The 24,926-nt window shown below is 29.4% G+C and overlaps 9 protein-coding genes and 1 non-coding gene across 13 annotated transcripts in view; 5 read left to right on the top strand and 5 right to left on the bottom strand.

Moving 5' to 3' along the window:
• Nucleotides 1-540: 540 nt before the first annotated feature.
• Nucleotides 541-4,146, top strand: Rift (Riboflavin transporter). Of its 3 annotated transcripts, none has more exons than XR_012846969.1 (3): nucleotides 541-1,801; nucleotides 1,890-3,560; nucleotides 3,673-4,146. XR_012846969.1 is itself a non-coding variant. In XM_075823584.1 (2 exons), exons 1-2 carry the CDS (start codon nucleotides 710-712, stop codon nucleotides 2,322-2,324), a joined length of 1,527 nt encoding a protein of 508 aa, XP_075679699.1. In that variant the 5' UTR covers nucleotides 541-709; the 3' UTR covers nucleotides 2,325-4,146. The 3 variants fall into 3 exon arrangements, 1 of the variants encoding a protein (XP_075679699.1); XR_012846968.1 differs by having other exon boundaries at nucleotides 3,623-4,146; XM_075823584.1 differs by having other exon boundaries at nucleotides 1,890-4,146.
• LOC142645954 (uncharacterized) lies at nucleotides 2,373-4,326 on the bottom strand. The gene is made up of 3 exons (XM_075823585.1): nucleotides 4,263-4,326; nucleotides 3,411-3,538; nucleotides 2,373-3,234 (listed from the first exon to the last, which is right to left on the bottom strand). The coding sequence occupies exons 1-3, from the start codon at nucleotides 4,283-4,285 to the stop codon at nucleotides 2,444-2,446; spliced, it is 942 nt and encodes a 313-aa protein (XP_075679700.1). The 5' UTR covers nucleotides 4,286-4,326; the 3' UTR covers nucleotides 2,373-2,443.
• A 389-nt stretch (nucleotides 4,327-4,715) lies between these two features.
• LOC113788749 (sodium-coupled neutral amino acid transporter 7-like) lies at nucleotides 4,716-6,886 on the top strand. The gene is made up of 2 exons (XM_027338200.2): nucleotides 4,716-4,746; nucleotides 4,815-6,886. Exons 1-2 carry the CDS (start codon nucleotides 4,727-4,729, stop codon nucleotides 6,751-6,753), a joined length of 1,959 nt encoding a protein of 652 aa, XP_027194001.2. The 5' UTR covers nucleotides 4,716-4,726; the 3' UTR covers nucleotides 6,754-6,886.
• A 79-nt stretch (nucleotides 6,887-6,965) lies between these two features.
• Nucleotides 6,966-8,658, top strand: LOC113788741 (uncharacterized). The gene is given in 3 exon segments (XM_027338191.2): nucleotides 6,966-7,582; nucleotides 7,671-7,891; nucleotides 7,894-8,658. Coding segments are annotated over 3 exon segments (1,539 nt in total). The 5' UTR covers nucleotides 6,966-7,029.
• A 26-nt stretch (nucleotides 8,659-8,684) lies between these two features.
• Nucleotides 8,685-10,166, bottom strand: LOC142645941 (uncharacterized). Its single transcript, XM_075823541.1, has 2 exons — nucleotides 9,381-10,166; nucleotides 8,685-9,128 (listed from the first exon to the last, which is right to left on the bottom strand). Exons 1-2 carry the CDS (start codon nucleotides 9,502-9,504, stop codon nucleotides 8,734-8,736), a joined length of 519 nt encoding a protein of 172 aa, XP_075679656.1. The 5' UTR covers nucleotides 9,505-10,166; the 3' UTR covers nucleotides 8,685-8,733.
• A 1,057-nt stretch (nucleotides 10,167-11,223) lies between these two features.
• Nucleotides 11,224-12,029, top strand: LOC113788744 (uncharacterized). Of its 2 annotated transcripts, none has more exons than XM_027338196.2 (2): nucleotides 11,224-11,718; nucleotides 11,791-12,029. In XM_027338196.2, the coding sequence occupies exons 1-2, from the start codon at nucleotides 11,447-11,449 to the stop codon at nucleotides 11,798-11,800; spliced, it is 282 nt and encodes a 93-aa protein (XP_027193997.2). In that variant the 5' UTR covers nucleotides 11,224-11,446; the 3' UTR covers nucleotides 11,801-12,029. The 2 variants fall into 2 exon arrangements, with proteins under 2 accessions (XP_027193997.2, XP_027193996.2); XM_027338195.2 differs by having other exon boundaries at nucleotides 11,244-11,718; nucleotides 11,835-12,029.
• Nucleotides 12,030-12,084: 55 nt separating this feature from the next.
• On the bottom strand, nucleotides 12,085-12,203 carry LOC113788777 (5S ribosomal RNA). Its single transcript, XR_003474750.1, has one exon. It is a non-coding gene; the product is annotated as a 5S ribosomal RNA (ribosomal RNA).
• A 372-nt stretch (nucleotides 12,204-12,575) lies between these two features.
• LOC113788762 (protein zyg-11 homolog A-like) lies at nucleotides 12,576-17,738 on the top strand. The gene is made up of 7 exons (XM_075823556.1): nucleotides 12,576-12,753; nucleotides 12,850-13,197; nucleotides 13,353-15,881; nucleotides 15,956-16,071; nucleotides 16,141-16,273; nucleotides 16,335-16,485; nucleotides 16,554-17,738. Exons 3-7 carry the CDS (start codon nucleotides 13,482-13,484, stop codon nucleotides 17,009-17,011), a joined length of 3,258 nt encoding a protein of 1,085 aa, XP_075679671.1. The 5' UTR covers nucleotides 12,576-12,753; nucleotides 12,850-13,197; nucleotides 13,353-13,481; the 3' UTR covers nucleotides 17,012-17,738.
• LOC142644809 (uncharacterized) lies at nucleotides 17,289-23,723 on the bottom strand. Its single transcript, XM_075823554.1, has 3 exons — nucleotides 18,088-23,723; nucleotides 17,949-18,018; nucleotides 17,289-17,883 (listed from the first exon to the last, which is right to left on the bottom strand). The coding sequence occupies exons 1-3, from the start codon at nucleotides 23,244-23,246 to the stop codon at nucleotides 17,572-17,574; spliced, it is 5,541 nt and encodes a 1,846-aa protein (XP_075679669.1). The 5' UTR covers nucleotides 23,247-23,723; the 3' UTR covers nucleotides 17,289-17,571.
• LOC142644814 (uncharacterized) overlaps nucleotides 23,723-24,926 on the bottom strand; it is an 11,888-nt gene continuing 10,684 nt past the window's right edge. Inside the window, exon 4 of the mRNA XM_075823558.1 lies at nucleotides 23,723-24,783. Coding sequence (XP_075679673.1) covers nucleotides 23,875-24,783 — 909 coding nt within the window. The 3' untranslated portion in view covers nucleotides 23,723-23,874. The remainder of the gene's footprint in view (nucleotides 24,784-24,926) is intronic.

The following is a 24,926-nucleotide window of genomic DNA, read 5'->3' as shown; positions in this document are numbered from 1 at the left end:
GTGCGGTGTCGATGTCGAATGTTGATGATAATGGTAAAAATATTAAATGAATCGTGTCGTCGTTGTTGTTTTCGATGTTGTTGTTGTTGTTGTTTACAATCAAACACGTAAAGGAAGATCTTTTCGAGATTCATGAATGAAGATTGATGCCAAATATGGTTGTGGTGGTGGTGGTTTGCTATTGAATTTTTCTCGATAGTTTTTTTTCAAAAACTTATCTGCCGACAATGGAGAACAGAGAAAAATCTTGAATTTGCATTTTTTTTTCAATGTTTGGATTGATTGATTCGAAATCGATTGATTGATTGATTGATAATTTGTAAATCAATCGATTGGATAAAAAGATTGTTAAGAAATAAAGATCAAAAAAACAAACAAACAATGTTCATTCATTGTTGATTTCGTTTGATTTTTTTGGTTGTCAATACTTTTTTTTATCGGAAAAGATTAGATTTTTTTATCTTGTCGATTTGGGATTGATTGATTGAAGAAAATGTTAAACAGAAATTTTTTTGTTGAAAACATGAAAAAACTTTTGCTGGTTGTTTATTCAGAAGATGATAATGATGTTTCCATGTTTACCATGTGATGATTAGCAGCTAATTAGCTTAATTAATTAATTAATTAGTCAAAAAACATCAAAAAAAAACTCTTTCAAATTCTTTGTTTTTCCACAACAAAAACAAAAACATTCGAAATTCGAACGAAAATGGTTCGTCATCAACAACAACCGCATCGATCATTATCGTTTGCAATGACCGATACTATCGATACTAAACCAAAAGCAATCATTCGAATATCCATTCTTGCATTGTTATTTGGTACAGGATCATGGATTGCATTAACTGGTTTATGGTTAGAAATGCCATTGTTATTACAACAATTACCTGAACAATGGCGTTTAGCATCTTATCTGAATATAATGATACAATTAGCAAATATTGGTCCATTATTATATTGGCTATTAAAACGTTATCGTTTTGTTAATGATATTTCAGCAACACATATACAAATGTTAATCGGGTTAATATCCTGTATAATGTTAATCGGTTATTGGCGTAAAACTTTTTGGATTTTTGGCCATGAACATTCAGTAATCCTGTTGATATTTACCTTTGGTTTAGCATTGGTTGATTGTACATCATCGGTTACATTTTTACCATTTATGGCACGTTTTGATTCAAGTTTTATGACACCATATCTATTCGGTGAAGGTTTAAGTGGTTTTATACCGAGTTTAGTTGTATTGATACAAGGTGTTGGTCAACAAACAACAACAACAACAACAACAAAATGTACGTCATCTATGACCGATAATTTGTTCGAATATCAAAATTTTTCAACGGAAGAAACAATCGAAACAACAAACATCATCGATACTATCGATATTATTGACAATAACAAAAACAAATTGATTGAGCCAAAATTTTCTGTCGAAATATTTTTCACATCATTATTCATTACATTGATTATCAGTTATTTAGCATTTATTTTATTAGAATTTGCATCATTTACTCGATGTGAACAACAACGTATAAAACGTTTAAATCGTTTTAATCGTACATTATTGTTAAATAATAATATTGATGATGATGATGATGATGATGATGATCTAAATGAAACAGCAAATCAACAACAACAACAACAAAAAACTATCGATAATCATGATAATAAACAACAAAAATCAACAACAACAAAAACAACAACAAAAAATGAAATTAATCATACAATCTATTTCTATCTATTAGGTCTGATGTTTTGGAATAGTTTTACAACATTTGGTTTTATGCCACCATTACAGGTTTGTTTGTTTTCAGTAAAGTTTTTTTTTGTCCGAAAAAAAAATTTAACAGAAAGTTTTCTTCATCCGATTTTTTTATACTAAATAGCCATTTTCAGCAATGCCATACAGTGCTGATACATTACATTTTGTTGTAATATTAACATCCCTATCATATCCGATTGGTTGTTTTTTAGCAATGTTATTTGAATATCGTTCCATTCGTATGATAACAATAATGACTATTGTTTCAACATTATTTGCTGGTTATATTTTAATCGTATCATTAATGAGTCCATTACCACCGTTTATTGATAACGGTAAATGGCATACAATAGCATCATGGTTAATAGTTTTCATATGGTCATCATTTATGACGATAGCATCATATGCAAAAACAATGATTACCATAGTTATTTGTGATTATAATCGTTCAAAAGGTATGTTTTGGGTTGGAATGCAAACACAATTTGGTTCGGCAATCGGTGCTGCAATTTCATTCATTTTGATTAATTATACTGATTTTTTTGATCAATGTTATTGATTTGATTTCAAAATTTTCATTAATTTATTATGATTTTGTTTTTTGTTCTGTTTTTCTTCTTCTTCTTCTCTGTAAAATAAATTTGAAAAACAAAACAAAACAAAAAAAAAAATCTTCGTTTATCTTCGTTTCAAATTGATCGGACTAGATGGCTCTGGTGTTGTACTTAATAATCTAAGTGGACCAACATCAACCGATGTTTTTAATTTAACTAATTTCGATGAAAATTTTAATATCGGTGATCTTGTTGTTTTTCTCGGTGAACGAATTTCACTTTTTTTTCTTTTCATTTGTTGTGGTACTTTTATTTGTATTTTTATACGTCCCATTTTTGATGGTGATGATGATGATGTTGATGATGATGATGATGATGATGATGTTAATTGACATGATGATTGTAATGATGAATTAATATTTGATGATGAAAATTCACCTTCTGATTTTGATAATGATTTTGTTTCGGTTTCGGAAAAATCATCATCAATCGTATTTGCTGTTATTGATGTTCTTGTTGTTTTTGCTGCTGCTGCTGCTGGTATTGTTGTTATTGTTGTTGTTGGAGTTGTTGTTGTTGTTGTTATAGTCGGTGGAATTGATTTAGGTTTTATTGATTTTGTAATTAATTTATGTCCTAATGGTGGTGATGTTAATGATGATGATTGTATAATAATTTCATCAAGTGTACCTCTTTTACCAGTAATTTTTGCTTGTATACTTGGTGGTGGTGTACGTTTTCGTAATGATAAATTACGTAATGCACTTATTGGCCAAATTTGTTCAATAAAATGACCAATATTAGGTTTATTTTTTTGTCGTTCAATATTTAATTTTTTTGCAAATTTTTTAAACCATTTACATTTCATTGGCCACATATTTGAAACATTAAAACGAAACAATAATAATAATGTTACTAATAATAATGTTAACATTATGGTTATAATCAAAAATACACCAAATATTGACATAATTTACCCAAAAATTACAATCAATCCAAAGTTTGGACTAAAAATTAGAGAAGAAGAAAAAAAAATCAAACCAAATCGATTTAGATTCGAATGTCGAATATTTTTCAATCAAATTCCTTACCATTCTTATATTCGAATCTTGTTCCAAAACATTCGAACATTCGAATGTTTGTTAATATTATCAACCGACAGCGCCATCTATGATCCAAATGAATTTCTGTTTTTGCTTTGTTCGAATGGAAGAAAAATCTGGAACAATCATTAAATGAGGGTAAGTCTTATCTCACAAATCAATTTGATTTGATTTGTTTCAAATTTTTTGTTTTTTATCAGCAATTTTTCTTTTTTTTTTTTTGGATTGATGATAATGATGATGACCAAAGTCCACAATGTTAACTCAACACCATGTATAAATCACATCGCTTTATCAATAAAAGTCCATTGCCTTTATTGAATAATAGTCACAAGTTTTTGGCTAAAAATATCCAAGAAAAAAAAACGAAACAAATCAAATCACGAGATCAATGATAATCGATCATCGAGATTAAAACAAAGAGAGAAAGAAAAAGTTTTTTTCTTGAATGAATCGTTGAATGTAACCAAAAAAAAAAAATTTTGCAATTTGATATCATTTTACCACCAATATTATCAATATCTCCTTGGCCATTAAGATAATTTTTCTTTTTTTGTTGAAAAATTTGCGTTCCATTTTGGCTTGATTCCAACCACCGAAAAAAACCAAGAAAAGAAGATCCATTTCGAATTCTTCCGCAAGAATCGTTCGAAAATTCGAATCATTCAGGGAAATTTTTCCCGGAAAATCAAGAATCGTTCAGAAAAAGAAAATTCTTTGGGAATTTTCAAAAAAACAGCAAAAAAAAGTTTTGAATTTTCACCGACAAACTGATTATTATTATCAATCATCATTCAAAATCGTGACCAAAAAAAAAAAAAAAATTCAGTAATTTTATACCTTGTTACACACACGCCAGTCATTCATCAATTGATTGATTGATCATCTGATGTTTGATTATTATCATCATCAATTTTTTTTTTGAAAAACAGCGCAAAAAAAAATGTACCAATTTTTTTTTGTCTCCCCTGCTACTGTGTTTTGTTTGTTTTTATAATCAAAAAAGTCGTTTTCGTTCATTGCTTTGATTTGATCTGCAAGATTACACTGTATTTAAATTTTTATAAGAAACAAAACTACGGCAAAAATTACCTTACATTAGATTTTATTTTTGCATTAGGTTTCTATTTTTTGTTTGTTTTGATAATGATAATGATGAAATGATTTAAATATTCGGATACATTTTGATTGATTCATATTGGTGGGTTTTTTTCGATGTAACTAACCAAATCGAATCTTTATTTGAATCATTGAATCTTTGTTTTTTTTGTTTTTTGATGGTTATTGAAAGAAGAACAGAAAAAATGGTCGATACATTTAAAAGGTAAGTTTATTGATTTTGCTTTTTGATTCTGTTTACTAAGAAATTTCTGTTTTTCCTTTTTAAACCAGTTTATTAGGATTCAATAATTCTTCGGAATCCTCATCATCATCGGAACCATTATTAAATGGACAACAACAACAACAATCATCAAGTATCACTTTTAAAAATTCCATCAAAGCTAAACAACAACAATCATCATCATCATCATCATTGTTGACATCATCATTAACATCATCATCGTCTTTATCAATAAATTCATCATGTAGAATTAATCAATTTCCAAATTCATTATCACTGAATCAATCATATGATTTAATTGATTCAAATCAACCAGAATTACAAAATCATTATCATCATAGTTCACAGAATAATAATAATGGTAATGGTGGTGGTGGTGGTAAAATTACCTGGATAATGGGTGCATTTTTATTAATCAATGCTGCACTTGGTGCCGGTTTACTTAATTATCCGGTTGCATATGATCGTCTTGGTGGTTTAGTTTATGCAACAATCATACAATTATTTGCAGCAATATTAATGATGACAACAATGTTAATATTAATTTATTGTGCACAGATTAATAATGAAGATTCATATCATGGTGTTATGCGTACAATGTGTGGCCAACGTGTTATGCGTATATCGGCCGCTTCGATTGCCATAACTTGTTTTGGTATTTGTGTTACATTCGTTATTATTATTGGTGATCAATTTGATCGTATATTTGCTACGTATATTGGTCGAGAATTTTGCCATTATTGGTGGGCTAATCGTTTTTTTACAATGACGGTAACGGCCATAGTTTTTACATGGCCAATGTGTTATTTTCGTCGTTTGGATTTTCTTCGTCATATTAATGTCCTAGGTGTTATTGCTAGTTTTTATATAATATTTTTAAATATTTATTCATATTATAATCATGAACCGGATCCATATCATAAATATCAAATACGTACTGAACCACAATCATTATTGGAATTCGTTGCTGCATTACCTGTTGTATTTTTTGCATATCAAACACATGAAATTGTTATACCTGTTTATGATACAATGGCCGAAAAAAATATACAAAGTTTTTCCAAATCAATATTAATATCAATGTTAGCATTATTAATATTGTATTGTTTAGCCGGTTCTTATGGTTATTTAACATTTGGTTCAAATGTTGCACCAGATATAATGTTAATGTATAATGCAAATGATCCAATCGTTTTAGCAGGTATTATTGCATTAATTGTAAAAATGATAACAACATATCCACCGGTTGTATTTTGTGGTCGTGAAACTATTGTACGTATTATTTTAAGTCGTTATCGTCGACAACAACATCAACAACAACAACGATCCGGTTATGAATGTTTAAGTGATCAAGATGAAAATGAATCATTATTATCATCAAGAAATAATTATGAACATCGTTGGAATATAATCATAACAACCATATGGAATATTTCTGTATTAATATTGGCGATTGTAATACCGAATATAACGATTGCAATCGGTTTTCTTGGTTCACTAGCATCATGTAATGTTTTTATATTTCCAGGTATTGCATTATTTGCTTTGATTAAAAGATATAGACAATTTGGTTATAATCATCAAAATAACCATCACCATAATCATCATAATAATCATGGACGAAAACAACGATCAAAATTCATTGAAACTACTTCGGCTGTTCAATATGTTGATGACGGTGATGATGATGATGATGATTTAATAATAACTGAAAGACAATCATGGTTTTCATCCAAATTTAATATTCGTCATAATCGTTGGTTACAAAATCTCCTGCAAATATATTCAATATTCATTATTATGATGGGTATTATAATGTTTATTATAATACTAATACAAGTTTATCATGATTTTCAACAACCATTTGAACATGGTGCTGTTTGTGATTTATTGTCAATTAATCAATCAACAGCGGCTAATAGTACCCAATCGGCAAATTACACTCAATTGGTAAATAGTACTCAATCAGATCGAAGATCAATGAATTGAATTGAAAAAACAGAAAACAAAACAAAAATACTTCCTAGTTCCGGACAAAAAATCATCAAACAAAAATTTCGTTTTTTTCAAATTGATTTTTTATTTTTGTGTATTATAAAATAAAAACTAATTAATTAAGCTATCGATTGATTTGGTTTATTGATTGGTTTTTCACTCAACATAAATGTCATTGACTTTTTTTTGTGTGGAGGGTTTTTTTGAGAAATTTTTTCTTGTTTTTTGTTTTTTACCAGCCGGAAATTCAGATTTTGATTTGATGATTTGATGATGTTCGAAACTTGTCAACTCGGTGTTAATGATAATATCTTGACCATTCATTCATTCGATTCATTCAATTCGATTCAAACAATGTTCATTGCTCGAACAATATTATCATTAGGTTTGGTGTTGGCCATTACTTCGGGCCAACATCCAAATCGATTACGCAATAATAATAATCGTAATCGTAATCGTGAACAATCGATTATAACCAGAAAACCACCAACAAACCGCAACCGATATTCGATGACAACACCACCAACAGCAGCAATATTATCAACAACATCAACAACATCATCATCATCATCGATTATGGTTGATGCAGCACCAGCTGAACAATATGTTTGTGATTCAGCCGATAAATTAATAACCGATATTTGGACAATAAATAATATCCTTTATATAAATATTTTACATTATAAAGATGATTCAACAAATTCAATTGATAATCGTATATTTGAATTTGATACACAACGTTCATTATTTACAAATGTTTTTCATTTTCCAACAATGGCACCATTATATGCTGATGCTGGTTTTGGTAATAGTTATTTAAAAGGTTTGTTTTAATGGATTTTCCAAATTGACTATTTCAACCCAAAATTGACCAAGAATCTTTTGTTTTTGCACTCAATTTTTTTATCCAGATATAATGGGAAAAGCATTATCCAAATCAAATCATAGTAATAATATAGCTGAAACACCATCAATATTATATTTTTCCACTCGGAATGCATTACGTTATGGTTGTCAACAAAAATGGCTTTATATACCACCAACAAGTCAATTTTGTCGTTTTCATCCAATTGTTAATTATTTGTTTCGAGTGGTGGCAATTATTGATCCAACAACACAATCAACAAAAATCCATCCAACAATCATTTAGATATTGATATTTATCGTATGATCAGTATACGTTCAGATGATTTTTCAATGTCCGTCGTACGACCAATATTCAGTTCAATACGTAATGATCATAAACGTGATGTATTGGATCAATATATACAGAATAGTTTATTAACATTACAATTACATCATCAAATTCAATCACCATTAACTGGTACAACAAATAATAATGTACGTTTTATTTTCTCGAATGGTCTTGGTTTATTTATTGCATGGTATCCATCAACAATGCAAACATTTGATTCAGATATAACAATGAATTGTGCAATAATGATACCAATAAAAAATAAACCATATTTACAATTATGTTCACAACGTTATAATTTTTTAACATTTATTGAATTAAATGAAACATTATCAATAATATTACCAGATAATTTAGTTATAAATTTAGAATTAGATTATATTCGAAAACAATATCGTATAATGAATAATTTACAAATCAATTTAGATCAATGGAAACCGGAAAATTTTTTTCAAACATTTTTCCATTGTAAACGTTCACCACCATCAAATCGTTTATCATTACAATATTATGGTTATAATAATAAGAAACAGTTTGGCCGACAAAATCCAAATGATAATGTTACCACCATCGTTGATAATGAAGATGATAATGGTGATATTGATGATGACGATCCAAAAATGATGAATAATAAAATTCAAGAAAAATTACAAAATTTTGATAATAATAATTATTATGATGATCCAATACTTGATTATCGATGATTAATCGATTATTTATTGATTTTATTGATTTTTCCAAAATAAAAAAGATTTTTGTTTGTTTTTGACTCATTTTTATTAAAATTGACATGAACGTCGAGGTTGCAGGGTTGATGGTTCGAAAATGTTTAAATATTCAGTTGCTGATGGTTGAGGTTGATGATGCTGTGTAGCTGATGATAATGTTGTTGATGGTGGTGGTTGTGGATGATAATTAACCGAATTGAATCTTGACGATTCAGCCATTTGACTAAGATAATCATATGGTAAATTTGTTCGATTATATTTACCAATCATCATAATACCATGATGATAACTATTATTATTATTATCAATCGAAAATAATGTTGGTGGTTGATAACGATAATTCATATAAAGTACACCATAATAAATGGCCAATATAATCGATATCATTATGGATGAATAGGTAAGTAGATTTGGTAAAACTTCAACAATCAATGCAGGTATTGCAACTAATAATAAACAATCGAAAATAATCGATACAATCAATAATGAACGTAATTCATAAACAATCGATATTATTAATGAAAAATTATTTAATATTGCTAATAAAAATATTAGATCGGATGGTAAATTTATTAAATCTTTTATTGTTGATGATACATGAAATAAAAATATATCTAATAAATATAAAATAATACCAATTATTAACCATAAAATTAATAAAAATTTTATAATTATATAATTGGATGATAATGATTTACGTTGATTAGAATGATGATGATAATTATTGTTATTGTTGTTGGTGGTGGTCATTATCGTTGAACTACAACCACCACCACCATCATCATCATTTGATTGTATTGAAAATGTACGATTCATATTCATGGATGAAGTTGATATGATGAAGAAAAGATGCAGCAAACCAAAACAAAACAAACAGATTTCTTCTTCTTTTCTTGATTTCCTATATAGATTTTCTTTTGACGTTCTTCGGTTTTTGAAGAAAAGATCCGTAAGAAAAAACAGATGATGATGATGATGATTTTCAATTATAAAATGTTTGATTGGATGATGATGATGACGATGATGCCAATTGATTGGATGAACAACAACAACAATAACAAAAATTAAACATCAATCAATTTTTTTTCGTTTGTTTGCTTCTCCAAAAATATAAACAAAATGTCAGCAATAAGCTGTTGTTGTTGTTGTTGATATGTTTGTGTTTGGTTAAATGAAGAATTTCTTTTCTTTGCTTATGAGAATCTGAAAATTTGAAATTAACTTTTCTTGATGAAGACCTGGATAAATTTTCAGTTGTTGTTTATTGTCGATGATAGACAACAAAGATGTTCAACAACGATGAAAAAAAAATCAATGTCAACACATCTCTTGGTGACCGAATAATGATGATGAACTTGGCCAATGGAAAAAAAATGGAACACAAAAAAAACCATTAAAATAACGAGGACATTATTCGAATTGAATCGCTGTTTTTGCTTTTCGTTTATGGCCAAACAGATAGAAAAAAAACAGGACAAAAAAATTTTTTTGAGATCTGTGAAAAAAATAGAAAAGGAAAGGATAAATGAATGAATGAACAAAATATCTCACACACAAACACATTATATGATTGTGTTTAACTTTGTTTAGTTTGTTCTCGGTAAAATGAAAATATGCGTTCAATGTGTATACTTATTGGATAACAGGTGTGGTGGTGTTTGTTTGTCATGATTGATCTTGATTCAATGGATAATCTGGCTTATTGTTGTTGCTTGGTGTTCCAAAAAACAATACGTTTTTTTTATTATTATTCAATTTTTCGGTCGAATTGTTTGTTTTGCGGAGCTAAACTTGACATTTTTCGTTTTGCCACTTGCCGATAATTTTCAATCAAATTTGATTTTTTATGGTGAGGGGCAAAAACTTGTAACAATTTTTCCATTTTCCCCATTCAATGAATTTGTTGTTCATTTTATGAAAATTATGACTGAAATGAGATTCTAATCAATTCGATCCTATTTATGGGATGATTATGATGCAATGGAATGGGGATTCGAAAAGAAAAAAGGGGGCCAAACTTAATGATGATGGTGATAAAGATATTCGAAAGATAATTATTATGCTTTTAGCATTTTTTTTCTTCTGAATTTCATTATAATCCTTTCTTTTCTTCGTTAGGGCTTCGATAGAATGAACAGAAAAAATCTATTTTGAAATCAAAGGATTGATATCTTAAAATAAATCTTTATCGATATTTCGTGATTATCCCAGTGAATTAATTAATTTATTATGCAATATCGATATAAACATAGATTAGCAGAAGCAGCCATCAAGTTTGAAAGAATTTTTCTTGTTTCGAATTTTCGTAGTTGCCAAGAAAACAAAACGACGAGCAACAGCCAAAACATCTAAATAAAATAATGAAAAAAGAAAGACATTGACATTAATTTCATCGTTTTTGTTGTTGTTTCAGATTCATTATTGCCTGTTGACATTGTAATTCTTCAATCTTCATCATCATCATTGAAGGTGGAGTTTTTTCGTTTTATTCAAATTCCTTTAGGTTGTTGGTTGATGTTCACCAAAAAACGATCTATTTTTGGCCAAAACAAACAAACATTGTCAACCAACTTTCGTTTTTTTCCACCAAGCATTTTTCAAAAGAATTTGACTTTGGTAAATCATCATAACGCACATATCGCACACACACAAAATAAACATTCGAACATTCGAACATTCGAAAAACAATCGATATCACTCTCTCACTCTCGGCTATTATCGATTTAATCGATTATTTTGTTCTTTCCCCTTGACACAAACAAAAATGGATACAAATGGTGATGAACGTTTAGCAAAATTATTACATGATCGTCGTTTAGAACCGGAACGTTTTTGGTTTCAATGTGATAAATGTTATGGTCGATTTGAATCAAGGAAATTATTGCAACAACATCAAGATCGTAAATTATTTAAATGTCCATTTAAAGATTGTTGTAGAAAATTTACACATCGTTGGGAATTGGTTACACATCAAAAAACCTGCCCAGGTCGTATTTTACAAGGTGATTTTGATAATTATAAAATCTATCAAATGATGTAAGTAAATTCTTTGTATTTACAACAAAAAAATTATCCGCTTATTTAATTCAAATATTTAAATATATTCAGGCATCGTTAATGTTTATTTCAATTCATTTCAATTCAATTTATAGCAACATTCGTCATACAGAAAAGCCAAGAAAATTTAATCATCTTGATTTATGGATTAAATATCCATATTGGTTCTGACACGAAAGAAATAAAAACCCCCGAAACGAAGATGGTTATCCAGACAACGAATAATAAAATTAACAATTTTTTTTGATTGAAATTGAAATGAAAATAAAATTTTAACAAAAAAGTTTAAATTTTTTAAAATTTTTGTTTTTAAAAAAATTTAAAAATTTAAAAAAAAGAAAGAAAAGCTTACGACACCGAGTGTTCCCAAGTGGTCACCCTCCCAAGTACTGACTCGGCTCGACGTTGCTTAACTTCGGTGATCAGACGAGAACCGGTGTTCTCAACGTGATATGGTCGTAAGCTGAAATAACTTGGGTTAGAAAAAAGTTTTAAAATGAAAAAAAAGTATATTAGCAAAAAAAACAGCGGCGCGCAATCCTTTTAAATTCAAAAAAATCTAGATGAACGACTATATCGATAATCAAAACTAAAAACAATCGATAGTTTGGTTGGATTAAATCCAAAATTCTGTTCTGACCAAAATGTATCCAAAAATCCACTACCAATTTCTGGGTTTCTGGTGGTAGTGGTATTGAATTCTTCACCTGCTATATATTCTTTTAAAAATGATCCTTTTTCCTGGCACGCATGCTCATTTCGAATGTTAAATGTTTATATGAGCATCGAATTATAAACAAACTTGAAAAAAACAAACAAAAACAAATAAATATTTTTATTGAGGAAAAAAATTTTCATTTTGAATCAAATTCAAAAATTGATAAAAATAAAATAAAATAAATAATTTTTTTTCAGTTGTTGTTGTTGTTACTTAAAAAAGCTTAAATAAATTACTATAGTGAACAAGTGTTAATGTGAAAGTGAAAGTAAAAGTCAGAGAGAGAAAGATAGAAGGTAAGATTCATTAGTTTTTTTTTATTTCAAAAAAAAAAATTTAGCATGGCCATTTTGGATATTGTGAATATATTTTGTTGTTGTCTTTGTGTACAGGTATATATATCGTGTTAATTGATTCGAAAAACATGGAATGATGCTGAACGAAAAAAATGTGAATAAAACCCTGTGTATCCATTCAGTTCATTCATCAAACATGGTGATCATACAGCAACGACGACGACGATTATGATTTCAATGACAACGGCAGACTTTAATAATTTTTTCGTTTTTAAAAAAATCATATGATAATATCTAGTCATTGTGTTTTGTTGTTGTTGTCTTTTCCGATCATTTGATTATCGTAAATTTTTTTTTCATTTCATTAACAACCACCAACACAACAACCGATAAGATTAATCACCGCAAACAAACAAACAAACAACAATATCAATTGTATAACAAGTAAGTATTGTATTTTTTTTATTTTCAGTTTGCTGCTGCTGCTGCTTTATGGCAGTGATGATTATCATCATCATTATCTAACAGTTTTTTTTGTCTCTTTCGTTTCTGTTTTCTTTTTTTTCGAAAAAAATGGATTGATTTTTTTCCTCCAAAAGAAAGAGATTTCATCATTTCGTTTTGTTCATCAAGAAAATAATTTGAAAAATTTTTTCAAATTTCAATTAGTTTTCAAAACTTTTTTCAAATCGACGACATTCACCATTGAAAAAAACAACGTGAAAAAAATGACGAATCAAATTGTTACACCATTATCTTTATATGAAATATCATTGAATCAATTTTGTGAATCATTGTATAAATGGAGTCAACAACAGAATAATTCTACCAACAACAACAACAACAATACCGGTCAAAATAGAAAAAATGATAAAAATAATAACAACAACAACAGTGCAAATGGTCATTCATGGTCAAGATTGATTGCAAATCGTGACCGACAACAACAACAACAACGACAAAATTCAATAAATTTAATATTTTCAAGTTTAAATCCATCATCAACATCAACATCATCATATCGTCAATCATCACAATGGTTATTATCATCAAGGCCATCATCAACAGATAATCTACCATTAGCAACCGCCATCACAACAACAACAACAACTAACCAAAATAATCATACTTTTAATCATAATCTGGATGATAAAATTAATTCATTTAAAAAATCTTGTCATAATTTGTTGGGTACAATATTTGGCCGTAAATCATTTGAATCATTGGAAGAAGATACGACAATACGACTAAAACAACAACAACAACAATTGGTCAAAGATGATCAAAATGGTGATGAGGATGAGGATGATGATGATTATGAAGAAGAATTATCATTCATTAGAAATTATTATCGATTAACAGAAAATATCTGTCAAGATATAATACGTAAATATCAACAATTATATAAATTAAATGATCGTACATTATCATTTCCATTGTTTGATGGTGATATAAATACAATAACAACATTTCAAATTGAAGATGCAACATTAATAACTGTTGATGGATTGAAAGCATTGAAAAAACATAATCTTAATCGGATAAAAATGTCACGCTTAATGAATTGTACAATTACCGAATTGATTAATAATCTATCACCATGGTCAATATGGAATCTTGAATCATTTAGTGTTCCACATTGTTCATTGACAAAATTTAACAAAATTTGTATAATTTTATCATTAACAAGATTAACAAATCTTGTTCATTTGGATGTTTCATATACATCATTCAATAATCAATGTTTGGAAATAATAACCGATCATTTAGTTCATTTAAAATCATTAGATTTAACTGCAACAAAATTAACACTTTTAAAACCATTATGTAAATTAACTGAATTGAATCGTTTAAATCTGCATAATGTTTCGCATACATGTAAAGATGAATATATTTTGGGCAATCTTCATACGCTTGAATATTTAGATATATCGGATGAACGTTTTTCTATTGAACCAGAACGTTATTATAGTTATGATCATTTGGCGGATTTTTTTCCCAAATTCATACAATTTGAACGATTAATCGAATTGGATATATCTGGTCGTCATATATCACCATCATTAGTTTTTCAATTGATTCGACAACGTTTAATAAAACATAAAGAAAATTCAAATTATCGTCCATTAAAATTTATTGGTCTCATGTCAACTGAATTTACATTTACACAAATGTTTAATCTGGATACAAGAACATCAGGACGTTTAATGATTACCGGTACTGGAAAATTAATACATGTTATTAATTCATTATTACGTTATCGTAATCGGCCAATATTTATACAGAAAGCATTAATTTGTTTATGTCAATATGCATTTTCGGATAATGTTGATCAATATCATTATAATCATCATAATAATCATCAACAACAACAACATTCACATCATTCTAATGATCAAGATCAACCTGAAAATGAAGAAATTGATATATTTTCTTCAAATTTTTTCAATAGATTAAATGATGATAATGATAATTATGAATATAATGATAGTATTGATAATCGTGAAATATTAGCTGCTGAAAGTCGTTTACAACCAAATGAAATTCAACCATATCGATCTTCATTAATCATATTGATTATTGATCTTATGGAAAGACATATGAAAAATGCACAGTTAATACTATTTTCAAGTGGTCATCTTTATCATTTTACAAAAAATTGTCCAAATTTACATCCATATATTTTACGTAAAGTAATTAATATTTGTATTGAAACAATCAAACATCATCCATCGGATCATCAAATTATAAAAAATATTTTATTAACAATGAGTTCCGATCGTATATTACAAGATATAACATTTGATCGTTATACATGTATACGTTTAGTAATGGATACATTATTTACATTTCAAGATTTATCAATAAATCGTTTAGCATTAGCTATTTGTGCAATATTAGCTGCAAAAATACCAATTGTTGAAAATGCATTATTAGATTCACAACCATTATATTTAAAACGTTTATTAGATTTAGTTGAAAAAAGTTATTGTGAAAATACACCAAATAGTGAATTAATATTAAAATTATCATTATCAGCATTATGGAATTTTACCGATGAAGCACCAAAAACATGTGAAACATTTATTAATAATGATGGTATTGAACTTTATATGGATATTTTGATTGTAAGTTTTTATACTGTAGTTATTGATTTTTTCTCCCAATAATAATCATTTTCATTTTTTCCCCTATTTTGAAGCTTTATCAAGGTAAAAGCAATATTGAAACTAAAATACTAGGACTTTTAAATAATATTGCCGAAGTATTACATTTACGTTTACATTTGATACAACCGAAATTGTTACATCAATTAAGGTTTGTAAAACAATTTGTTTTTGGTCGGAAAATAATAATGTTTCTTGTTTTTGTTCATAATATCGAAAGAAAATTGATTTATTCGGATCAAATTGATGTTAGCTATTTTGCTATAGGAATTTTAGCACAGTTAGCATCTGATAATCATTTAGATTGGACATATGTTGATGATTTTGATATGGATCAAATGTTACAACAAATGGTATGTTAACGAGAAAAAATTCACGGCTGTTCATTTGTTTAATTTTCTTTTGAAAAAACAGTTAAATCAAATACAATCATGGCCAAATCCATCATTCGAAATGGTTGCTTATCGTTCATTTGAACCATTCATATCATTGCTGGACAATGATCGTCATGAATCTATTTCATTATGGGCATTATGGGCTATACATCATGTTTGTACTAAAAATCGTAAGTGAAACAAAAAAATTTTGAAATTGAATTGACCTTTTTTCCCTTTGATTTCTTTTCTTTTTCAGCAAATAAATATTGTCGAATGTTGTATGATGAAAAATGTATTACAAAAATAATTAACATTCTTTTTGAACGTTTACATCAACAATATCGAATCGATTGTCAACAACAACAACGACAATTATCTCATCGTTTAATCAATTTAGTAACCGTTGTTGATGATGAATTTCAAATCCTATGTAAAGCACGTACCAATTGGAATTGTTATGATCGTCATCAATGGAATATTGTTATTGAAAAATCATTATCATCATCGAATAATGAATCGAATCAATTATCACAACTAATGGAATGTCAAACAACTGTATCATCGGAAGAAAGGCCGTCGTCCACACCTACTATAATGATTGATGGATGTGATTGTTTACTGAAATATTTATTAGATAATGATCCATCAATACGATTACCATCAATCATATTAAAATCATTTCATCGTTTTTCACCAATTCCGCTCAATCTATGATCATCATTATTATCATATTAATTACACTGAAATTCTATTCTTTCGATCTCATTCAATGTATATTCATAATAATCTAATGCAATACTCTAATTTTCGGGGCTTGTTTTTTTCTTGGTTTGGTATGGCTTTTATTCTATTTGTTTTTTGTTCTGTTTTTTTCCTCATCACATTTAGATTTTTGTTTTATCCTTTGTTTTGTTTTTTGTCGTGCAATCAAATTGTTTCTCCACATTTTTAAAGATATTTAATATCTCTATGAATTGTTAACTGAGTAAAGTTGTCTGAGTATATTGGATTTTATTTAATAAAAATGATGATAAAATTTTCACATTATCAAATAACAAACAAAGAAATAAAATAATGAATGAATGAATGAAAATGTAATGGGTAGGGTGTTAAAATCAATCAGAACTGATCAAAGGATTGCTATTTTCTGGTAGGTGGTGGATGTACACAGGATGAATTTATTGAATCCGTTCAATTTGCCGCATCAAAATCCGAAAAGGTTTTTTATAGTTGTCGTCGTCGTCGTCGATGTCGTCAATGTAAATAATCGTTGTTTATTTTTGTTTAGTCGTTGTCGTCGTTGTTGTACGATTATTACGTCGTTTTGTTTTCATCGGATTTGGACTTGTCGTTGAACGTAACATTAAATTTGATTGTACATTACTGTCAATGGAATCATTATCGATTTCCTGTTCGATTGATTTTGGTGATAACTGACTTTCTTTTAAAATTGATTTAACCATACCACCACCACCACCTGGACTACTGAACACTGGTATACGTGTACCATCACCAGTTTCTGATGATTTTGTTGAATCTCGTTGCTGACCACCAACTTTAATGAATCCTTTTGAATCGGTTGATTTCTATTTTTAAAATCAATTTTAAAATTAAAATTCAAAATTCAAATCAAATTCATTTATCATCATACTTTGATCTGTACCGATTGTCGTCCAATTTTAGTTGTTGTTTGTGATTCACGTTCAGGTGTTGTTCGCAAACTGTTTTAACATTGAAAAAAAAGTTTAATTAGAAAAATGAAATGAAAATCAAAAATCAACAAAAATTACCTAAAGGTCATTCGTGGTCTATTATCAGCGGTTGTTGGCGGTGTTTTTGATTTTGAACGTGAATCTCTTGATGATAATGATGATGATGATGCTGATGATGATGATGGTGTAACAAATTTTCCAAATTTATTACCAACACGATCCTGTATTGATTGACTAGTTGTTTTTCTTGGTTCTGGTCGCCGAGCTTCAGCAGTTACAGCTGCAGAATATGCAGTTGGTTTTGAAATTCGAGTTGTCGTAGTCGTTGTCGTCATTGTCGATGGAATAATATTACCATGAATATCACGTGCAGGTAAACCACCAGCACGAAATGGTGGACTTTTTCCTTTCAAATCACGTGGTAATTCTTTTACTGCTGAACTATATGTTTTACGCATAAAACCAAATGATGATGATGATTCGCTTGTTTTAGTTTGTGGACGTTGTTGTTGATGTTTAATACCAGCTGTTTGCGTAGTTGTTGTCGTTGACGATATTTTTTGTTGCGTTTGTGGCTTGAATGTACGTGTTATGAAATCACCAGCTTTATCTTTTACTGGTGATATTTTATCACGAATAGTTTTCCTAACAAATTGTCCAATTGTATCATCGGATTGTTGTTGTTCTTCTCGTTGTTGTTGTTCATTAGATTTTTTCCGTACAACCCTTGTTATTATTTTACCTGTTGAATCTTTTATTGTTAATGAACGTGTACGTATTATTTTCCGTATACCATTATCATTCAAAAAATCTTCATTATCATTATCTGAATCTGTTTCGTTTGGATCATCAATCATTTCAAATTCTTCAATAGATTTTTCACCATTCGGTTTCAAACGGATAACCCTTGTAATAATTTGTATATTTGAATCCTTTAACATTGAGGATGATAATGTTCGTGCGGATAATATTGATTCACGTATTGCATCATCAATATCTGAATCAGGTGATTCAGGTATTGTTTGAAATTCTTCCAGAATTTCTTTACTATCATCATCATCATCATCATCGTCATCGTCATTGGATTTTTGTCGTATAATCCTTGTTATAATTTTTGTATATGATGATTGTTGTTGACGACGATTATTATCATCAGTTTGCTGTTGGTCATCTTGTAAATCTGGATCCAATTCTAATTCTTCAATCGATTCTGAACCACCTGGTTTCAATCGAACAATCCGGGTTATCATTTTACTATTTACTAAATCTTTTATTCGTAATATTGTTTGTCGTATTGCTTTTCGTATCATATCATCTAAATCCATTTCGGTTATTTTCGAATCTATTGGCATTTCATCAACAATCGATTCTTTACCATTAGATTTTCGCCATATAATTCGAGTTATTATTTTACCGCCGGGATATTTATTCCGGTTGGTTTTGATTGTTTTCCTTAAAATATCATCCAAATCTTGTTCCATTGAATTTGGATCCAATTCTATTTCTTCTATCGATTTTTCATCACCAGATGGCTGAACATGTACTACACGTGTAATAATTTTATTATTTGGATCACGATTTGTTGTTGTTGATGTTCGTAATGATTTTCTAATAATTTCATCAATATCATCACCAGTTGCTGATTCTGGTTCATCATCATCATCTAATGAATCTTGACTATTAGTTTTTTTACGTTTTACAATTCTTAATATAATTCTTTCATTTGATTCACGTCTACGTGATTGGATTGTACGTAAAATTTTCCGGACAATCGTATCAATATCTTTATCACTTGTTGTTGATGGATTCATTTCAAATTGTTCAATTAAATCATCATTATCATTACCTCCAATCAATGATGATGATTTACGTGACAAAATCTTTATTATAATACGAATATTCATATCAGATGTTTGACCAGAACTACCACTACTACGTATTGTACGATGTACAAAATCATTAATAGTTTGTTCACTTGTTTGCGGAATTATTTCAATTTCATTGATTATTTCTTCCGATGTACTACTAGTAGTTAATCGACAACTTTTCCGTTGTTGCGATGATAATGGTACAGATGAACGTATTGCCCGACTGATTATATCGTCGATATCATGTTGCTGTTCGGATTGTTGTTGCTGTTTACGTTGTTGTTGTTTACGTTGACGTTTACGTTGTGGTCGTCGTAATATAACAAATATAATACGATCTTGTGGTTCATGCAGTTTATTCGGTACATCCAATAACATATCACGAATAATTCGACCAATTCTTTCTGAATCTAATTTCGGATCAATTTCCAGTTCTTCAATTTGTTCACCAAATCCTGGTCGTATGATTATTAAACGAATGAATATTTTTTCTTTCGTTGGTTGTTCAGTTGTTGTTGTTGTTGTACGATGAATAATTTCATCAACATTTGTTTCTGGAAATTTTGGATCAATTTCAAATTCACCAATTATTTTATCATCAGCTGCTGTTTGATCTTCATCATCAAAATATTTTGATTGACGATATATAATACGAAACACAACACGATCATTTGAATTTTTCAATTTTTTCGGTGTTTCCATTAATATTTCACGAATAATATCACGAATTTCTTCTTCGGTTGTTTGTGGATCAACAATCATTTCTTCAATTTCTTCACCATTATCATTATCATCAGTTCGAATAATAACATAACGAATAACTAATTTTTTTGTAGAATCATCATTCGATGGTTGAATTTTTGATTGAATCATTCGATTAACAATATCATTCAAATTTCGATCAGGTGATTTTGGATCAATTTTAAATTCTTCTAATAGTTCATCATCATAATCACCATCTTCGTCTTCATCTCCTTCATCATCTGATTGATCATCGGGATATAATTCCATTTCTTCTTCATTACCATCTGGTTTTTGCCGTATCAACCGTGTGGAAACTCTAGCCGGACCAGTAATTTTTGTTGCTGTTTCACCAATTTTTTGCCGTATAATTTCATCAATATCATCAACTTCAGGATCGATTTCAATTTCTTCAACATGTTCACTACCATCTGGTTTACGTATCACTACTCTAGTTATTATACGTCGTTGTTTTGGTCGTATATTTGATCGTATAATTTTATCAATATCATCCGTTGCTGTTTGTTGATCAATTTGATATTCTTTTATCGATTCTTGACCATCGGGTGTTTGTTTTATAACCCTTGTTATAATCGTTGTATTTGGTTCTTTAATTTTTTCCGTTGTTGATTGATTGATTTGTTTGATTAGATTTTCAATATCATTTCTGCTTGCAATTGATCCACGCGGCAGTTGAAATTCTTCAATCGTACGTTGTTGATTTGGTCTTTGTACAACAATCCTGATGATAATATTATCATCCGAATCCGATGTTAGCGGTGGTGCTGATGGTCGAATATCACCTGCAGGTAAACGATCATCATCACGTGATTTTACAATAAAATTTATTAATGTTTTTTCACGTGTATCGGTTACTTTTTCCGGTAATTCACCTAAAATATTTGCAATATCAAATTCAGGACATTCTGAATCGATTAAATATTCTTCAATTTGATCTGTTGATCGTTCAGGAATCTGATGAACGATACGTAGAATTAATTTTTTCCTTGGATCACGTGCTTGTGATTTTATTGATTGTACAATTTGATCAATATAATTTTCTGGTTTTAATGGATCAATAATAAAATTACCAATCGATTCTTCATCACTATCGATTGTTGTTGATTTCGATGGTGATTTTGTCGATTGTTCACTCGTTTTTTTCGGTGATTTTGTTGTTTGTTCATCACCGGGATATTTTGGTTTTTCTGCTTGTTTTGGTTGTTGTGGTCGACGTTTCAAAACACGAATTATTGGTTTATCACGTTGATCACGAAGTTTTTTCGGTGTTTGACGAAGAATATCTCGGATAATTCGTTCAATATCCTGATCATTCATATCTGGATCAATTACTAATTCTTCAATCGATTCACTACCATCCGGACGACGTATTACAAAACGTATTACAATTCTTTCACGTGGATCTTTTGTTCCCGGTTTTTTGGTCACCGGTTTTATTGTTTTTTCCATAATTTTATCGGCTAATTTTTCCGGTTGTTTTGGATCAATCGTAAATTCATCAATCATTTCATCTTCCATTGGTTCTTGATCTTTTGGTGATTTTCGTCGAAGAATTTTGAAAATTATCTTTTCTTTTTTCGGATCTTCAATTTTGCTTGGTGATTCATTCAAAAGTTCATTGATAATTTGTTCAATTTCTTCATCGGATGTTTCAGGATCAATTTCCATTTCTTCAATCGATTCACTACCATCTGGTTGTCGTATAATAAATCTTAATATTATCAATTTATTTGGTTCTTTTGAATCGAATGTTTTTCGACGAATTTCATTCAAATTTTTCAATGGAAATTTTGGATCAATATCGAATTCACCAACCGGTTCATCATCATCATCTGCTTCTTCTTCTACGATTTCTTCTTCTTCATCAGGTTTCGATTCTGGAATTGTTTGACTTTTTGTTGATGGTTTTCGTTGGATCGCTTCTTCGCTTTTCATTGGTTGAATTGTTGTTGATTGTGGTTTTCGTCGCAAAACACGGAAAATCAATTGATCTTTTGGATTTTCCAATTTTTTCGGTGCTTTTCGTAAAATTTCTCGAATAATTTTATCCAAATCTTTATCATCAGCATATTGAGCAGGATCAACAATCAAATCTTCGATCGATTGACTACCGTCGGGTTTAATAATAACAAATCGAAGAACAATTTTTTGTCGAGAATCTTTTTTCGATTTTTCTGGTCGAATCACATCGTTGATAATTTTATCGGTAAATTTTTCCGGTTGTTTTGGATCAATCTGAAATTCACCAATCGATTCATCTTCAGTTGGTTCCTGTTGTTCACGTTGTGGACGTTTAAGAATTCGATATAAAATTTTATCATTTTTCGGATCTTTCAAACTAGAAGGTAAATCCTGTAATTTTTGACGAATAATTTCATCCAAATTTTTATCAGGTGTTTCTGGATCAAAATCCATTTCTTCGATTGATGTTCCACCTTTAGATCTAACAACAAAACGAATTATTAAACGTTTATTTGGTTCTTTTGCATTGATAGTTTTTCTAATAATATTTTCAATATTTTTTCCCGATTGTTTAGGATCGATATCGATTTCATCGATTAGTTGTTCATCACTTTTATCATCATCATCATCAGTCAATGTTTTCATTATTTCTGGTTGTTTCAATGAATCTTTTGGTGGTGATTTTGTTGTTGTTGTTGGCTTTCGATCATCTGATTTGATATCTTTAGATGTTGGTTTTCGTCGCAAAACACGGAAAATCAATTGATCTTTTGGATTTGTCAATTTTTTCGGCGCTTTTCGTAAAATTTCTCGAATAATTTTATCCAAATCTTTATCATCTGCGTATTGGGCCGGGTCAACAATCAAATCTTCAATCGATTGACTACCGTCTGGTTTGATGATAACAAATCGAAGAACAATTTTTTGTCGAGGATCTTTTCTCGATTTTTCCGGTAGAATCACATCGTTAATAATTTTATCGGCAAATTTTTCCGGTTGTTTTGGATCAATTGGGAATTCACCGATCGATTCATCTTCAGTTGGTTCCTGTTGTTCACGTTGCGGACGTTTTAAAATTCGAATAAAAACTTTATCTTTTTTCGGATCATCAATTTTCGATGGTACATCTTTTAATAAAACATTAATGATTTGTTCAATATCTTTATCCGATGTTTTCGGATCAATATCTAATTCTTCAATTGATTCTCCATTTGATTTTTGGATGATAAAACGAATTATCAAACGTTTATTTGGTTCTTTTGATCGTACAGTTCTACTGATGATATTTTTGAATTTTTCCAGGTTTTAATGGATCAATAGCGAATTCTTCAACCGGTTCATCATCACCAGTATCAATCAATTTTTCAACTGGTTCTGGTTCTGAAATTCTTCTTGTTGCCGTAGACATTGGTGGTTCATCAATAGATTTCTTTTTCGATTCTATTTTAACCTGACTAGGTTTTTGATGATCATCATCATCAATATTCGATGGTAAAATTTCTGATTTTAATCCTTGAATCCAATCATCATCATCATCCTTATCATGTTTTTGTGGTTCAAAAGCACGGCTGATTTTTTCAGGTTTTTCCATCATTTTCGATAATGGTTCCATTTTTTGACTTGGCAACAGCAATTCTTCTTCTTGATCTTTATCCGGACTAAATGCTCGGGTAATTTTTTCATCAACCAAAGGTTTTTCCGGTTTTCTGATCATTCGATCCAGATCCCGATTATCATCGTCTTTATCCGGACTAAATGCTCGTGTAATTGGTTCATCATCATCTTTACCGGTAATTACTGTTGATCGTTTCTTTTCATCATCATCATAATCAGGTTTACCCATATATTCTGTTACAATATTACCTTTATAATCTTTTACAATAACACCTGGTTGTTGTTGTTGTTTTGATTCTGGTTGTTCTGCATCTGGTTTTTCTGGACTTGTTCGTGATGTTTGTCTTGGAACAGGTAATTTTTGGCCGCCCGGTAATTTATCCGAATCTTTTAAATCATCTTTGAATTTTGACAAAGATTTTGGATCAATTTTTGTTTGATCGTCACTAATCGCCATCACCGATTTAGTTGATTCTGGTTGTTTCGATTCTGGCTTGGATTCTGGTTCATTTAATGCTGTTCGTTTAATTATTTCCGGTTGTTTTGGTAATTTATCATCTTTTAAAACAAAGTGGGGGAAACAAAATTCAAATAAAAAAAATTAATTTCAATCAAAAAAAAAGTGAGGAGAATGAAAGATGAAAAAGATGAATGAAAATAAATGAATGAATGAAAAGGGGTTAGGTAAATATCGATAAGGGGGGAGGAGAA

Source organism: Dermatophagoides pteronyssinus, unplaced genomic scaffold, assembly GCF_027571235.1.
Source record: "Dermatophagoides pteronyssinus isolate colony J.1.1.1.1 unplaced genomic scaffold, Derpt_VIB-CSIC_2022.12 sq0031, whole genome shotgun sequence".
NCBI lineage: Eukaryota > Metazoa > Arthropoda > Arachnida > Sarcoptiformes > Pyroglyphidae > Dermatophagoides > Dermatophagoides pteronyssinus.
Note: the sequence above shows the minus strand (reverse complement) of the source record. Positions and strands in the feature narration are given on the sequence as shown.